Source organism: Felis catus, chromosome A1 (assembly GCF_018350175.1).
Source record: "Felis catus isolate Fca126 chromosome A1, F.catus_Fca126_mat1.0, whole genome shotgun sequence".
NCBI classification, from domain to species: domain Eukaryota; kingdom Metazoa; phylum Chordata; class Mammalia; order Carnivora; family Felidae; genus Felis; species Felis catus.
Genome location: NC_058368.1, coordinates 12,273,895 through 12,291,219, shown reverse-complemented (window position 1 = coordinate 12,291,219; position 17,325 = coordinate 12,273,895). Strand labels below are relative to the sequence as shown.

The window sequence follows — 17,325 nt, the reverse complement described above, 5'->3', positions numbered from 1 at the left end:
TGCCTTTCAGACATATTATAGAGATGACCTAGTACAATGAATGTGAAATCATTTAGAGATAAACAGTTCTGAATAGTGCTATTAGTGTCAGCCAGAAAAATCAGGAAGCCTTCTCTTGTAGAGCCCGTGAGCCCTCTCCGCTGCAGCCCACGGCAGGACCTGCGCAGACATACCCCAAAAGGTGTTGCTGCATAAATACGTGCGAGTGCAGCAATGCCAGACAGCACGGTGTTCTTCACAGGGGCCCAGCTTGTGTAAAAATGGCGAGAGTGGCAGGAGGTTGTTATAATTGGAATCAGTCTTAGGATAACTATGTCTCCAAAAATATTATGAAGTAACAAAAGCGTTTGGCTGCAAGTGTGTGAGCTGAGGTTCTTGGGGCGTAGGAGTGGTGGGTGGAATGGAGGCCAAAGGAATAGTCCCAGCAAGGTGGATCAAAGGAAGCAGGCACAGTAAGGAGGCAGACGGCGGTGGCTTGGCTAAAGGGGACCCGTGTGGAGTTTGTTCCCTTCATTACAAGTTCCACCAGGGCACCGATTGCCAAGGTAGCAAATAGCGGAACGCAGGCAGAAGGAAGAACTCCAGCCTGAGGGGAGCGACAGCACTTATAAAACTTTGAGATCGATGAGTGGTTAATTAGACACTCGCCCACTCACATGGAATGTAACGATTGATGCCTGGAGAGCAGTAAGGGGTCGGGATTTTATTCGTTTTCTCACTGGTGCACTATAGACACAGCGTGAGAGTTGGTCTCCTATTTTATTTTTAAGCTTTGCATTTGTCATGCATATTTGAAGCTCGGAGCTAATGCAGGATCACAAAGGAAACCGCAGCCAGAGGTTTCTGCCAGGTTTCTGCCAGGTAAACAAATGAAGACAGGAGGGCTGAAAGTCTCCTGCAAATGTTACCCACGACAAGAATTTTTACTCACCGTTGGTTTTCTGGACGTGTCTCACCTGTGTAGACAGACAGTTAATCCTGGGTCCTAATGACACTTGGTGAGTTGTTGAACAGAGTTCACTTTTTGATCGGTTGGGAAAACATATCGTACTGAGAGTATTGATGGCAAGGAGGACCCGTGCGTGGCCCAGAACACATAGATGTGGAGCTCCCAGGTTTCGGTCTCGAACGCTATACAGGTTTGCTGTGTCTGCTGGCAGTGTGAACTTCCAGGATGGCAACCATGCCTTACCATTGCTTCTGCGTCCCACAGTCCCAGCACATAGTAGTATGATCGCTGTAAGTACGGATGCAGGGAAAGGGGTTTCAGAGAGGGCTTCCTGGAAAAATGACCCTAAAAGACCAGTCAGGATTATCCAGACAAGAACACATGACATTTTGTTGTGCCTATTTTGAACTTTTAGCTTTTTTTTTTAAAGTAAATTAGTGTGCAGGAAAGATATCTTTATCCCCACCCCCTTCCCGCACACAGCCATCATAGTATAGGGCAGGCCTGGGGTACAGACACGCCAGAGTCAGAGATAGGGGACTTCAGATATAGATGTAGATGGAATATAGATATATGAAAAACATTGATCCTTGTATTTTTAAATGGCCTCTTGTGTAAATTTTTCCAACCGGCTACTCAAAATGATTTTTACGTATATGAACTTCCAAGAAGAACACACAAGAAACCATAAAACAGGACAGCAGATTGAGGGGAGAGTTGCTATTTTTTAATTACATATATTAGATATTTTGTATTGCATTATTTTTTTTTAACGTTTATTTATTTTTGAGACAGAGAGAGACAGAGTATGAACAGGGGAGGGACAGAGAGAGAGGGAGACACAGAATCGGAAACAGGCTCCAGGCTCTGAGCCATCAGCCCAGAGCCCGACGCGGGGCTCGAACTCACGGACCGCGAGATCGTGACCCAAGCTGAAGTCGGACGCTTAACCGACTGCGCCACCCAGGCGCCCCTGTATTGCATTATTAAAAACATTAAAAATGTTTTTATTTTTTTTTACTTTTTAAAATTTTTTTTAATGTTTATTTATTTTTGAGACAGAGAGAGACAGAGCATGAATGGGGGAGGGTCAGAGAGAGAGGGAGACACAGAATCGGAAGCAGGCTCCAGGCTCTGAGCTGTCAGCACAGAGCCCGACGCGGGGCTCGAACTCACGGACCGCGAGATCATGACCTGAGCCGAAGTCAAACGCTTAACTGACCGAGCCACCCAGGCGCCCCAATGTTGATTTAGTTTTTAAAAATATGTTATTTATTTATTTATTTATTTATTCATTTATTTTGAGAGAGAGAGAGAGAGAGATAACACAAGTAGGGGAGGGGCGGAGAGAGAGGGACAGAGAGAATCCCAAGCAGACCCCGCACTGTCAGCACAGAGCCCATGGTGGGGCTCGAACTCACGAACCGTGAGATCATGATGCCAGCCGAAACCAGGAATCGGACGCTTAACCGACCGAGCCACCCAGGCGCCCCTAACAATGTTTTTAAAAGTGAATGGCTTTGCCAGATAAATAACAGATGACGGTGGCTAACATTTAATGAGTGTCTACTGCTGCTTGGTAACATACATTGGTCTCATTTAATCCGTACAAGAACCTATGAGTTACAGGTGCTGTAGCTCGGAAGTCAGGGTGACCAGGCTCCTCCCGGTTGGAGCAGTGGGGGGTGGTGGCGCCTTTCCCTGAGGCAGGGAGCAGCCATGGAGTCTGGCCAGGGTCTGAGCCCAGGAAGGTGTGGTGAGCTGAGGTACCTGAGGGGCTGGGACCAGAGGAGTTGCCGTCAGGTGCGCGGGTCTGCAGCCAGCCAGGGACCACAGCCGGAGACAGAGATGCAAAGTCATCTACGTACGCGGGCATGAAGGTCCTGAGACTGAGTGCTGTCCCCCAAGGACAGTGAGGAGAGCTGAAGAGGACCGTGACTGAAAGATGGGGGCCCATGTGGTGGAGGACAGGCTGGGGAAGGAGCTGAGAGCCAATGCTAGGGCCCAGAGTGAGGCCCGCCGGTTACCCCTGGCCTGGTTTTGCTTTGCTTTCCTTTGAACCTCTCAGAGACACCTCCGGTTGTGACCCCTGCTTCAACTTGGACCAGCTCTCGCTAGAGAAATTATCTGGATTAGCAGTTGTTGTGAACAGTTAAAGGCCAAGCACACCCCATCTGATTTTTCCAACGCAGGCATGTGTGAATTTAAAACTTGAATCAAATCCTACAAACTGAAGAAGTCCAAGAAAACCTGCATCTTTTGTTTTTGAAGTTCTTTTTCTTGGGCTGTTGAACCTTACTGATTTGCCAGTGGACCTTACACTCTTTCTTGAGTCCTTGATCATTAGAGGACGTGATTTAAAATTGCTTTCTGGGGGCGCCTGGGTGGCGCAGTCGGTTAAGCGTCCGACTTCAGCCAGGTCACGATCTCGCGGTCCGGGAGTTCGAGCCCCGCGTCAGGCTCTGGGCTGATGGCTCGGAGCCTGGAGCCTGTTTCCGATTCTGTGTCTCCCTCTCTCTCTGCCCCTCCCCCGTTCATGCTCTGTCTCTCTCTGTCCCAAAAATAAATAAACGTTGAAAAAAAAAAATAAAAATAAATAAATAAATAAATAAAATTGCTTTCTGGGGATGGAGTGCACAACCTGGTGACTGTATTGTATACAATAACCATACTGTATTGTATATTTGAAAGCTGCTCAGAGACTAAGTCTTAAAAGTTCTCATTATGAGAAAACAAAGTCACCATGTGTGGCTGTGGATGTTGACTAGACTTATTGTGGTGATCCTTTTGCAACATATACACACATCAAATCATCAGGTTGCACACCGAAAACGAACACGGTGTTAGGGGTCGATTATATCTCAATAAAAAAAATGACTTTCCAAGTCACACAGTTCCACACGCACATCCTCTCTCCCCCGACGACAGCAGACACATACTTCATTTTTCTTCTTGTAGCTAGATCTGTCCGTGCCTAACTGGTTTCCTCCCACGCTGCAGCTACTATCCAGGAACAGCTGTGTGGGGGTCGATGGGCCGGAGGAGACAGCGTGACCGCTTGGTGGGAGAGCAGCAGGGGTGAAAAGCTCCGCAGAGCAGAGGGGCACGGCCCTCACTGCCTCAGCGGTGGCCCAGTGACAGCCGCTTGTGGACTTCTGACCGTATGCTTTTTCCCTGACACGCCATAAAGCCCTCCTGCTGGATGGCTTGTGATTTCTGAAAGGCCTCACCCTTGCAGAGTTACATGCCTCAGTTGTCTGTCAGGCACAGCTACCCATCCTGCTCTGCAGAGCCGGTTTTGGGAACTCCTGAGCTGCAGGGCTGTGGGGAGACCTTTCCCAGGCCCTGTGCTCCTTGCCCGGAGAGGAGGAGCCCCTGCTCTCCCTCACCTTTGATTCCTGGGGTCAGGACGAGTCTCGGGGACTTTGTTTCGGACCGTCTTTGAGGGCCCCGCCCGGAACACTCCTAAGCAGACGGGGCCAGATACCTTCAGCCCCTGACACTTGAGTGCAGGGTGAGAAGTTCAGGCCGCGCGGGCTTTAACCAGAATCACATGTTAGAGACGAATTCATACCTTTGCTTGTCACTCCTTTCATGGCTTTGGCAGGAATATTAGAAATATCACAGGAAACTGGCCATTAAATCAGCATGGGAGACCTCTAAAGTCTGGTAGTTTTAACTGTAAGATATGAATCTAAAATGTGAGGAGGGGAAGGGGTTTTTTTGGTTTTGTGGTTTTTTGGTTTTTGCTTTCCTGTACATCCATAGGCAGAGGGCCCTCCTGTGTCTCCCAGGCAGGCCTGTGTTGCAGTGTGAGTGGAAGAACCCTCTCAGACACGGCCCAGACCACCCTCCCATCACCCTCAGATGCTTGCGGCACATTCTCTGCTCACAAATAGCCAGCCCTCCCAGCAAGCCCTCCGTGTTCTGCGTGGCCCCCGCGTCCTGCCCTCCTGGACGTCGTCTCTGGGGTTCTCCTCCTGTGTGCTCAGAGCAGTCTGTGCACCACGAGATTTGACACGGGCCACCACCCCGCCCCACTCTGGTTCTGGCTAGCTGGGCCTCAATGGAAGGACCTTCTGCCAGGCTTCTAAGTGTTCCACAGGAGGGACTGTATCTTAGGAGCGTAGCGTGGGTGCCTTGTGGCCTTGTGTGGAGCAGGAAGTGAATATTTGTTACATTGAACTGGAACCTGGAAGAAAATAACCTGTCAGCTCGGGAATTATTTTCTTGCTTCTACATGTGAAGAGAATATTATGTCATGATGAATTATTCCTTTTCTCCAGAAAATACCACACATCTCTCCTTAGCTAGACTTCTTAAAAGAGCACTGTGTTCATGGTCTGTCTTCACTTTCTCTGAGTCCACTTACCCCTCAGCCTTCTTCCCTCATGCTTCTCTGAAACTGCCCTTGGTAACTACTAAATCCAAAAGGCACATTTTAAGGGGCGCCTGGGTGGCTCAGTCGGTTGAGCGTCTGACTTTGGCTCAGGTCATGATCTCTCAGTCTGTGAGTTCAGGCCCCGCGTCGGGCTCTGTGTTGACAGCTTAGAGCCTGGAGCCTGCTTTGGATTCTGTGTCTCCCTCTCTCTCTTCCCCTCTCCCACTTGGGCTCTGTCTCTGTCTCTCTCTCTCTCTCTCAAAAATAAATAATAAAACATTCAAAACAAAACTTTAAAAAAGGCACATTTTAAGCTGTACATCACCTCCCCGGCCTAAGTGTTCAGTACAATGAACCATATACTGGGGTACCTGGGTGGCTCACTCACTTAAGCATCCAACTCTTGATTTCAGCTCAGGTCATGATCTCACAGTTTGTGGGTTCAAGCCCCACATCGGGTTCAGCACTGACAGTGCAGAGCGTGTTTGGGATTCTCTCTCTCCCTCTCTCTCTGCCCCTCCGCTGCTAGCATGCATGTTATCTCTCTCTCTCTCAAAGTAAATAAATAAAAACATCTTTAAAAACTGAAGAAAAAAAGAACCATCCACTTACTCCCTTCTGTGATGGTCATTCCATGGCTTCTAGGACACGGCCTTCAGCTAGTTCTGTTGACCTCTTACGTCTCTGACCACACCTCCTCCACATCTGACTCCTTCTCACTGGCCTGTGCCTTACACGCTGGAGTTTCCAGGGTTCTGGGTTCCCTGAGGATGGTTGGCTCAATTATTATGTATCTTGTGTGTAAGTCACTGTGATGCCCAGCTTTCCCAAGGGGGTCCGGACATCACAAAGGCCCCTAACAGTTAACACATCCAAACATGAACTTCTGATTTTCTCCTGCCCGGCTCCCCGCTGACTTCCCCAAGTCACTGTTTTCTGTGTTCTGTGGCACGGTGACAAAGCCTGGAATCTGGGAGTCGTCCTCTACTTCTCCTCCTTGGCTCCTTCCCTATCAAAGACCAAATCTTCATCGGCTCCAACTCCCTTTTGCCATCTTTCACCCAAACTATCGTAAACACGCCCTAACGTTCTTCAGCTCATTCCCCGCCCTGCCACCGCTTACGTTTGTAATGTGCGATCTAACGACGTTCCTCTCCTGTCTAATATCCTTCAGCTGCTCCCCATCACTCACAGATTACTCTTGACACATTCATTTTGGTCCTTCGTGATCTAGCCCCTGCCTTTCTCTGCAGACATCCCCACTCACATACTTATGAGTCCTAGACTGAAGCGTGCTATTTAATGCCCGTTTGCTTTGCCTGTAACTCTTTTAGCCTAAGCAGCAAATTTCTCCTAGTCCTTCCTGGGCTTGCTCAAATATTATCTCCTCTGGGAGGTTTTGTCCTTATGCACTCAGGAAGTGAGCTGCTTCTTGTTTGTGAAATTTATATCGCACGCGGGACTGTGAGATCCTCAAGGGCAGGGACCACATCTTATTCGCCTCTGCATTCCTGCCACCTACCCTTGCTCCTGGTACGTAGTGCACTGTTGGACAAAGAGTCTTGACTTCTTGTCTTCTTTCCCATTAGAACCCCAGGTTTCACTCTTAAAATGAGATTTCTACCTCCCCTTTACTCAGGTACTGGCCTTCTCAAGGATTCTGAAGACAGCAATGGCAATTCACAGATTCTGCAGTGATATCCCATCCTCAGATTCTTCTGAAAGGATCAAACTGCTTTGCTTCTGTTAAAACAGAAATCTAGTTTGCTCAGAGTGCAAAGTGGACGAGCTTCATCGTGTGTCATGGGTTTTCTCTTTGCATGGAATAAAGGAGAGGGGAAGGAAACTACCATTTGTTCAAAAGCCTCTGCTAGGTACAGGATTAGGCTCTCATTTCCTGGATAGGCAGGAGCAGAGACATCACTGTCAAGAAGTCCTCGTCCTAGCTCTCCTGCTAACTAATGTGTGGCTCCCTGGAGCGAGTGGTCGTCTCAGATCCTTATTCTCCTCATTTAAAAATAAAAGCGTCAGACCAAATTGTCCCCAGAGGTTGCCAAGCTCTAAGGTTTCATTAGAAAAAAAATCACTGAGTAGATTTGCCCTGAGCCAGCACCTGTGCTAGGCATTAGGGATGCCAATAAGATGCAGTCCTTAGCCTGTCGTATTCAGTGTGGAAGAATAATTCTGTTAATCTGACTCTGCACAGGCTGTTGCGACTACTTAAAATCAATCACCGATTGGACCTATATAAACAAAGTATGTTCGGTTAAGAAAGAAAAACCTACTGGGGCGCCTGGGTGGCTCAGTCAGTGAAGCTTCCAACTTCAGCGCAGGTCATGGTCTCACGGCTCACGAGTTCAAGCCCCGCGTCGGGCTCTGTGCTGACAGCTAGGAGCCTGGAGCCTGCTTCGGATCCTGTGTCTCCCTGTCTCTCTGCCCCTCCCCTGCTCATGCTCTGTCTCTCTCTGTCTCAAAAATAAATAAAAACATTTGAATAAATAAATAAATAAATAAATAAATAAATAAATAAATAAAACAAAACTTTAAAAAAAAGAGAGAAAGGAAGAAAAACCTACTGAAACGATCATGTGTAAAATTTCCTGCAAGGCCTAATTCAGATTAGATGAATAAATTATGGTTCGTGCCTCAAAAGAGGCTCTAACCCAGAGAAGACCCACTGTGCATGCAGCTGATAAAATAAATTTTATAATCAAGATTGTTACTCCTGCAGGAATAGTTTTTCAGGAAACCGCTGCTAGACCAACTCAGATTATCTGAAGGGTTTTATGTTACTTACCATGAAGTTAGAGGTAGACAAATACCGATGCTAAATACTGTCCTGAACAAAGATAGGCTTCATTCATAGCAGAATTTCACAGCGGTTTTGATAAAGCGCTCTGGATACTTCTGTTATGTGACATGTTCTTTTACCTGAGGCGGCCAGTCCCTAAAGAGGCATTCACATCTCTCGAGGATATGTGTTTCATCCGTTTTGTATTCTTGCAGAGTCTAGCCAGTTTCTTTTACCTTGTGCAAAATAAATCACAGGCTGATGCTGCACCGTCTGCCTAGTTTCAGACCACCATAAAGAGTGTTTTCTCTCCTTGTGTCTTTTTTTTTCATCTTAACAAATCAGTTGTGTTTTTTTGCCCCCAGCATTGTTGAGGCATATCTGACAAAATTATAGAATATATAAAGTGCACAACATGCTGATTTGATACACATACACATTTTCAAAGGAAGAGTTGAATGGTTGTGGGTATGATATTTGAAATTGTACCCAGGATTTCTAAGAGGTCTTCAACGATGATACTTTTGTAGATAGGATTGAGAACCAATGAGCAAGTGGATGGAGAGCAAAGGAAATGGAGATCACTTTACGTTGGTAATTTCAAAGGCAGATAAATAAAATTATCGTTAAATGAATCTAACAAAAACTATGTCTTTAAAAAATAGACTTTTTAAAAGAGCCATTTTAGAGTCACAGAAAAAAAGGAAGACAGAGTACAGAGAGTTCCTGTATCCCCCTGTACCTGCACATACTCAGCCTCTTCCATGATCATCCCACACAGAGTGTGGGACCTACACATCATCATCACCCCAAGTCCATAATTTGCATTAGGGTTCACTCTTGGTCTTACACATTCTGTGGGTTTTGACAAATGTATAATGATTTGTATCCACCATTAGAGTACCACACGAAATAGTTTCACAGCCTGAAAATCCCTTATGCTCTGACTGTTCAGCCCTCCCTCCTAACTCCTAGCAACCACTCATCTTTTTCATGTACCCATAGTTTTGTCTTTTCCAGATTGTCATATAGTTGGAATCACACAGTACGTAGACTTCACAGATTGGCTTCTTTCACTTAGTAGTATGCATTTAAGGTCCCTCCATGTCTTTTCATGGATTGATGGCTCAGTTTCTTTTAACACTGAATAATATTCCATTGTCTGGATATATCACAGTTGATTTATCCATTCACCTACTGAAGGACTTCTTGGTTGCTTCCAGGTTTTTGCAGTTATGAATAAGTCTGCTATAAACATTCCTGTGCAGGTTTTTATATGTACATAAGTTTTCAACTCATTTGGGTAAAATACCAGAGTGTGATTGCTCAGTCCTATGGTATGGGTATGTTTGGCAGTAAGAAACTGTCAGACTGTCTTCCAAAGTGCTGTACCATTTTGCATCCCCAACCACAGTGAGTGAGCATTCCTGTTGCTTCACATTCTTGTCAGCATTTTGTGTGGTCAATGTTTTATAATTTTGTCATTCTAATAAGTGTATGGTGTTATCTCATGGTTATTTTAATTCGCAATTCTCTAATGATGCATGATGTTAAGCATCTTTTTATGTGCTAATTTGCCATCTGTGTGTCCTGTTTGGAGAAGTGTCTGTTCAGACTGTTTGCCTATTTTTTAATTGGGTTGATTGTTTTCTTATTAAAGTTTTAAGAGTTCTTTGTATATTTTAGATAATAGTCCTTTATCAGATATGTTTTTTGCAAATGTTTTCTCCAAGTCTATAACTTGTCTTCTCATACACTCAACAATGTCTTTCTCAGAAGTTTTTAATTGTAATGAAGTCCAGTTTATCAGTTATTTATTTTATAGATCATGTCTTTGGTGTTGTATCTAAAAAGTTATCACCAAACCTCAAGTCATTTAGATTTCCTTCTATGTTATCTTCCAGAGACCTTATAATTTTGTGTTTACATTTAGGTCTGTGATTCATTTTGAGTTAATTTTTGTGATGGGTAGAAGGTCTGTGTCTAGATGGATTTGTGTTGTGTGTGTGTTGTGTGTGTGTGTGTGTGTGTGTGTGTTCAGTTGTTGCAAAAAAATTGTTGAAAGGCTATCAGTAGAAGGTCTGTGTCTAGATGGATTTGTGTTTGTGTGTGTGTGTGTGTGTGTGTGTGTGTGTGTATGTTCAGTTGTTGCAACAAAATTTGTTGAAAGGCTATCAGTTCTCTATTATATTACTTTTGTTCCTTTGTCACAGATCAGTTGACCATACTTGTGTTGGTCTATTTCCAGGCTCTCTATTCTGTTCCATGGATCCATTTTTCTATTCTTTTACCAATATCATACTGTATTGATTACTTTAGCTTTATAGTAAGTCTTGAAGTTGGGTAGTATCAGCCCTCCAACTTTGTTCTTCTGCTTCAATATTGTGTTGGCTGTTCTGGGTCTTTTGCCTCTCCATCTAAACTTTAAAATCTGTGTGTTGTCTTGTTATTTTTTGTTTAATACCAGAAATGTTGAACACTATAATGTGGCAACTCTCAAAATCAGATCTCCTCTCCCCAAGGTTTGTTGCTGTGGCTATAGTTTAGTGACTTCCCTTGTTGTGGCTATAGTTCAGTGACTTTCCTCAGCTAATTCTCTGAAGTCTGAATACTTTGCTATATATTACCACTGAAGTCTCCATTTGGTTAGCTTAGCGGTCAGCAAATGATTGAACAGGACTGTCCTTAAATGCCTTGAACCAGTATGTCTCCCAGCCTTTATCAAGGGCTCTTTGTGCATATTGGGCTATGGTTTCAATGTTCCAGGAGGAAGTTGATAATTCTGCCTTAGCCTTTATTTCCTGCTTGTGCAGATCAACAATGCCAAGCAGAGGTGAGAAATTAGGACTTTGTTATGCCTTTTCTGGGTATGCACACAGTTCTTCATATGTGCTTGGCCTTCTAGATTCCTAAGAATATGTTAGAACTTTTCTAAGTCCCCTATGGGCATCTCATTCTTGCAGCTATCCTTTTCATTCATTTTGGTTCACATCTTGGTTAGCCCAAATGTTATCAGCGGTTCAGGCAGCTATGATGTTAAATAATTGCTGCTGATTGTTTTTGACAAACACCCTGGGGGGGAAACTGTTCTCAGTGATGAGCTCAGAGTCAGGTTAAATGAAGATAAGCCCTGTGAATGGGGGCCATTCAGGCAGTTTCCAGGCAGCTCAGATAATGACAGTTCTTTAATAATGAAGCTTTTGGGGAGCCAAGCCCATTCTGCCCTCTCCAGTGGCTGCTAGGCTGCCAGTTTTCATAGGTGCTCTGATTGTGATGCTGTTGTTTACAAAGCTTTTGCAGAGCTGAGGAAAGAAACATGAGAATAGGGCAAGGTCAGATGCCTCAAATCTCCCTGTTCCCACGTAGATTCAACCACTGTTCTTAAATAGACAGTACTTGGATGGTTGCAAGCCTTTATTACTTTCCAGAGTTCTTAAAAAGTTGATTTTGACAGTTATTGCCAATATTCTTCTTACTTTTATAGAGGAACAGAGCATTGAAGACTTTTATTCCACCATTCCCACCGACGTCACTCACTTGCAGTGTTTTTTATTCAGCTTTATTAAAAGTGTAATTTACATTCAAAAAAATTCACCAACTTAAAACCTACGATTTGTTGAATTTTGTCAAATGTATACAGTTATGTGACATTCACCACAATCATGATGTAGAACATTTCCATTATCTCAAAAAGTTCTCCATTGCTGACATTTGGCAACCACTGAACTGTTTTCTGTCACTGCAGTTCTACCTTTTCTAAAATTTTGTATAAATGCAATTATATAGTGTGTGCTCTTTGTGTCTGGCTTCTTTTACTTAACATAATGCCTCTGAGACTCATCCATTTCGTTGCATGTATCAGTTGTTAGTGCCTTTGTATTTTTGAATATTTCTTTATATGTGTATACCACAGTTTTTATTTCCATTTGTCAGTTAAGGGACCTTTGTGTTATTTCCACTTTGGGGCTATTTTCTGAATAAATTTGCTGTGAACATTCAAGTACAGGTCTTTGTATGGGTGTACGATTTATTTTATCTTGGATATAACTAAAAGTAGAATTGCTGGGTCATATTCTAAGAATATGTTTAATTTAGTAAGATATTACCAAATTGTTTTCCAAGGAGGCTGTATCCTTTTGGAAGTTCCAGTGGTTCTATGTCTTTGCTAAAACTTAGCGTTGACAGTGTCTTTAATTTAGGCATTCCAGTGTGTCTTATTATTTTAATTTGCATTTCTCCCATGACCACTAAGCATCTTTTCATGTGCTTATTTGCCATTTGAATATCTTCTTTTAGAACTGTATGTTCCGGGGCATCTGGGTAGCTCAGTTGATTACGCATCTGACTTTGGCTCAGGTCATGATCTCACAGTTTGTGAGTTTGAGCCCCTCATCGGGCTTCACATCAGGCTCTGTGCTGACAGCTTGGAACCGGGAGCCTGCTTCGGATTCTGTGTCTCCCTCTCTCTGTCCCTCCCTGCTTGTGCACTCTCTCTCTCTCTCAAAAATAAACATTTAAAAAACGAACTGTATGTTCAAATATTTTGCACATTTAAAAACTCAAGATTGTTTGACCTATTATGGAATTTATTGTGGAGTTCTTATGTATTCTGGGCACAAGTCCTTTACAAGATACAGGTTTTACAAATATTTTTTTTTCTAAGAAGAGGAGCAACTCTTAAAGTGCAGGCAAATATCTGGGTTCAGGGGAGATAAAAGGACCCAAATCTAGGTAGTCAAATCTAGTTTGTTTGAGTCTCCAGCTTTAGAAAATAACAAATTGACCTCTTGTTTGTGTCAAAAAGTAGAAAGCATATTCAAGCATGTGACATATAAAGGATGAGCCCTTTGATGGCTTTTGTGTATGTAGGAGATCAAAAACTTTTGCACAGAATAAAAATGTTTGTTTGTGATTCCAACCTATAATGGAAGAACAGTTTGTTAGAAAAGTAAATTTTATAAATGACAAGCAATCCTTACCTAAACAAACCTGTTACAGAGCTGCCAGATGAGCAACATTGACTTATTTAAGCTCTTCTGTACCTCATTATATATCCAAATGAGAATGTATATATAAAATTTACCTCACATACCACTCTTAGGTCTTAGGCAGCAATGGACACATGTGGAACTGACCAAAAAGATAGGCTGTCAGTTATAAGAGCAAAGGCCAAGCCCATGCTAAAGATAGCTTCAGACTAAATGATCAGTTTCTAATCCAGGGTTGCTTATTATATTTGACACTAATGAATGTGTAGTCAGTGGGTAAACTGGAGATGGCTGAAAATAAGGGGAGTCATCAGATATTTTTAAATAAATGAGTGACATGGGAAAAAGTTGAGAAATAGAACTGGTTTTAATGTAAAGCATTTGAATTGGTAGTGAAACCAATTAAGAGGCTATTGCCTGACTTAGGGAAAAGATGAGAAGGCACCAAAATAGGGCCAAAGAAGAGGCAAGATTTCAAAAATACCACAGAGATGTAATTGACGGGACTTGGTAATCAAATGAATACAGACCTTAAAGAAGAAAAGTGTCAAGATGACTCCATTTGGCTGGCCTACTTGGTGATGCTCTTAATCAAGATAAGACAGTAAGTATCAGAAACAAGTTTGGAAGAGAATACGATGAGCTCAGTTTTGAAAGTTGAGTTTGAAGGGTCAGCAGAACCCCACAAATGGGTGAGATTAATGAGTAGTTAGAAACGTAACTCTGGGGCTCAAGGGAGGTATCTGGGTTAGAGAAAGAAGATTGGACATCATCAGAGTCTATTTTAAGATGGGATAATATATTTCAGTATATTCATGCAGAATAAAAAGAGCAATGACTATAGTCTGAATCCTAAAAAATATTAATAGTTAAGGGGCAGGTACTACTTGGTGACAGGAAGGAGATAGTGTTTAGAGAGATGAGGGAACTCAATCTTCAATGCCAAAGAGAAAAGTTTCGAGGAATGGAGAGTGGGGATTATTGCCCATTACTACTAACAGGTCTTTGCTAAAAAGAAGATATGGAATTTGGTGATCAAAAAGCATTGGTCAAAACTGGAAACAGCCTAAATATCCACCAGCAAAAGAGTAGATAAACCAATTGTATGTCTTTATACCATGGAAAACTACTCTGCCATTAAAAGGAATGATTACTGCTATACTCCATAAAATGGATCAATCTCAAAAATATTGTGTTGAGTGAAAAAAAAAAAAAAAGCCAGACACACAAAACTACATACCATATGATTCCATTTATATGATAACCAAGGATTGGCAAAATCAGTCTATGAGTGATAGAAATCAGAAAGAAGATGACCCTGAGGGAGGTAGGAGGGGATGTGGTGGTGAGGAGAGAATTGATGGTAAAGGAGCGCAAGAGAACGTTCCTATGTGCAGAAATGTTCTTTACCTTGTTTGAGGGTAGTTAAAATTGCCAAAACTCATTGAGCTGAAAATTTAAAGCCAGAGCAGAGCAGTCAGAATACAAAAGGAGTCATCAAAGATAGGAGATTGAACGCCTGAATTTTCTTGCTATCTAAATTCCCACTGATTTAGAGAGGCATTCCTTTACAAAAGCAGATGTCCATACAAAGAGAGACACCACAACTATAAAATTTTCAAAGCAGAAAAACAGAAATGATGTAGTAGAAAACTTGGCAAGCCCAAGAAATAAAAGCTGAGTGGTCAGTGAAGTAAGTCATAAATTCAGTCTGTACTACAATAATCCTAAAAAGCTCAAAAATGGGGGTTGACATTTAAGGGAGGCTAAAAAGAAGACGGTTGTTTGAAATTCTGTTTTAAAGTAGATAGAGCCCTGGATTTACTCCCCTAGTTTATATCTAGGTGACTTTTCTTCCCCACCATCAGCCCAAAACTAGAAGTTGATGGCCTGGAGAGGCTACAACAGAAGTTCCCTAGGCTGGGGGAACACTAGACATAGTTGAAGGTGAGGCACTCAAGTGAAAATGGGAACTTCAGTGACAGTGATATTTATGTTCTAAATATTGAGGTTCTCAGGCCTCTTTTGTAGCTCAGCCTCAGCGTGTTAGAAAACACACTCAAGAAAAATCTGAGAATCTGAGTGCTGAGAAATCTGATCAGCCCATGATAGTAAAATAAACTAAACTAAAAACAAGGGCAGCAAACCCCCAACTAGAACAGGTAAGAAGGCTCTGAGAGAGACGTCACCAAGGAAATTAGATTACTAGAGTAACACACTTAGGGAGTTAGATAGCTGAGAAAGTATTTGAGTTTGAATTTAGGAATAAATACATTGAAAACTAAGGAAACAAATAAACAAGACACTTATTAACTCCTAGGATAATGAAAAGTTGAGAATGGAAGACAAAATAATCAGAGTGTGATATACATGTGAACAGCATTTACATGGTCAATAATAAATATAATAAACACTGAATGCTGATTTATCCAAAAACTGAAATGATGACATAACTATAATTATAAAAGATACAGTGTACGAATGTGGGGTAGGCGAGGGCTGGGGACAGGTAGTAAAAAAAAATAAATCATCATTGCAGAGAATAAAGTCTATAAATAATGATTTGTACTGAAAAATCAAGAAGTAACAGCATAAACATGTTGTTAGAGGTAAACGCCAACAAAAGAAACAGGCGAAAGAGTTGCCCCCAAAGAGGCATAAATGAAAAAGGACAGGAGGGGTAATGTGTGACTCTTCAAACCATATGCATTCAATAACTATGATTTTTAAAGTGTAATCAGATAAAGTAAACTAGTAAAGGTATTTGCAAGAGCATTTCAGGAAATTACATTGTAATAGATTGAAGAGTGAATGAATATTGAGACTGTTCTCGGGCAGTTGAGTAGTGTAAGGAAGGGAATATTGGGGTAGGTTAGTACAGTTGCTTGATGGGAAGATTAGGATTGAGGGGAAAATTGTTTGTGTGATTATGGTGATTTAGGTAGCTAACTAATTGGTTAGTCAATTTGTTCAAGACAGGGATAAGCTTAAAGAGAAGAAAGCAGTCGAGAGAATTTGCTGAGGTGAGGGAATAAATGAGGTATCAAGGTCCCAGAAGAAGTGGTGGATGTTGAAATAAAAAATAAGATGAAAGGGTTAGCTTTGAAAAAGAAGAGGAACATCATTTTTTTTATGATGAAGGAAAGGATTATTAAAAGAATTTATGTCTGATAGCTTATGTTCAGCTATATTTTCTCATTGGCAGCAGTGGCTAAGTTCTCTGTTGTGGGACTGGGATATTTTTCATGATCAGAGATTGGGAGCCAACCAGACAAAAAAATGAAAGGAATGCTGAGTAGCAATTTTCAGAGCCCAGCTGAGGATGAAAATCAAAATGTATTTATTCGTCAGCCCGGTCTGCCATAACAAAATACCACAGACTGAGTGTCTTAAACAACAGACATTTATTTTCACACAGTTCTGGAGGCTGGAAAGTCCAAGATCAAGGTGCCAGCAGGGCTTGGTCCCTGGTAAGCACACTCTTTCTGACTAGCAGACAGCCACCTTCTCACTGTGTTCTCACATGGCAGATTGAGAGAGCGCGAGCTCTCTGGTGTCTCCCCTTGTAAGGAACCAATTCTGTTGGATCAGAGCTCTTTCCCATGACCTCATTTAACCTCAATTACTTCTTACTCCACATACAATAACATTGGGGGTTAGGGTTTCAGCATACGAGTTTGGGTGGGGACACAATTTAGTCTACGACATATATAATTCAGCACTGAGTTATCTTGGCCATTTATACCCAATAGCCCAAGAGTAGGGGAGAGGACAGATGGTTAAGTTGATCTGAATTTGGGGACTAGCATGATCGAGGTGGCAAATGAATGGAGGGGCTGGTGAAAGCAGGGCTAAGATGACTGTTCATGCATTCCAGGAAAGGAGAGGGAAGCCAGGAAAAGACTGGGTTTAGATTAGGGGATGGGTAGGGACTGGTAGGCTGGAAAGCCAACGGGACCCTTTGCATAGCATACGTTGAGTGGGTACAGTACTTTGTTGGGACATAACTTTTCATTTCTACACTTTCAACTTCATTGGCAATAAATGAGAATCAATCTGAAAAGAAAATTTAGGCTTATTAGTGGTAGCAATCACCACCTTTTTCTTTCTTTTCAGACGACTGCATACATTGAACAAGTGTGCCTCAATGAAACTTGATGTGAACTTCCAAAGGAAAAAGGTAGGTGTCTACACCTTACTAAGATCATGGTTTATG

General features: G+C 42.5%; 1 protein-coding gene across 3 annotated transcripts in view; it reads left to right on the top strand.

Annotated features, from left to right (window-relative positions):
• STARD13 (StAR related lipid transfer domain containing 13) overlaps positions 1-17,325 on the top strand; it is a 185,077-nt gene that overhangs the window by 131,569 nt on the left and 36,183 nt on the right. For all 3 annotated transcript variants that reach the window (XM_003980318.5, XM_003980317.5, XM_045051825.1), the window contains exon 4: positions 17,226-17,289. In XM_003980318.5, coding sequence (XP_003980367.2) covers positions 17,226-17,289 — 64 coding nt within the window. The remainder of the gene's footprint in view (positions 1-17,225; positions 17,290-17,325) is intronic.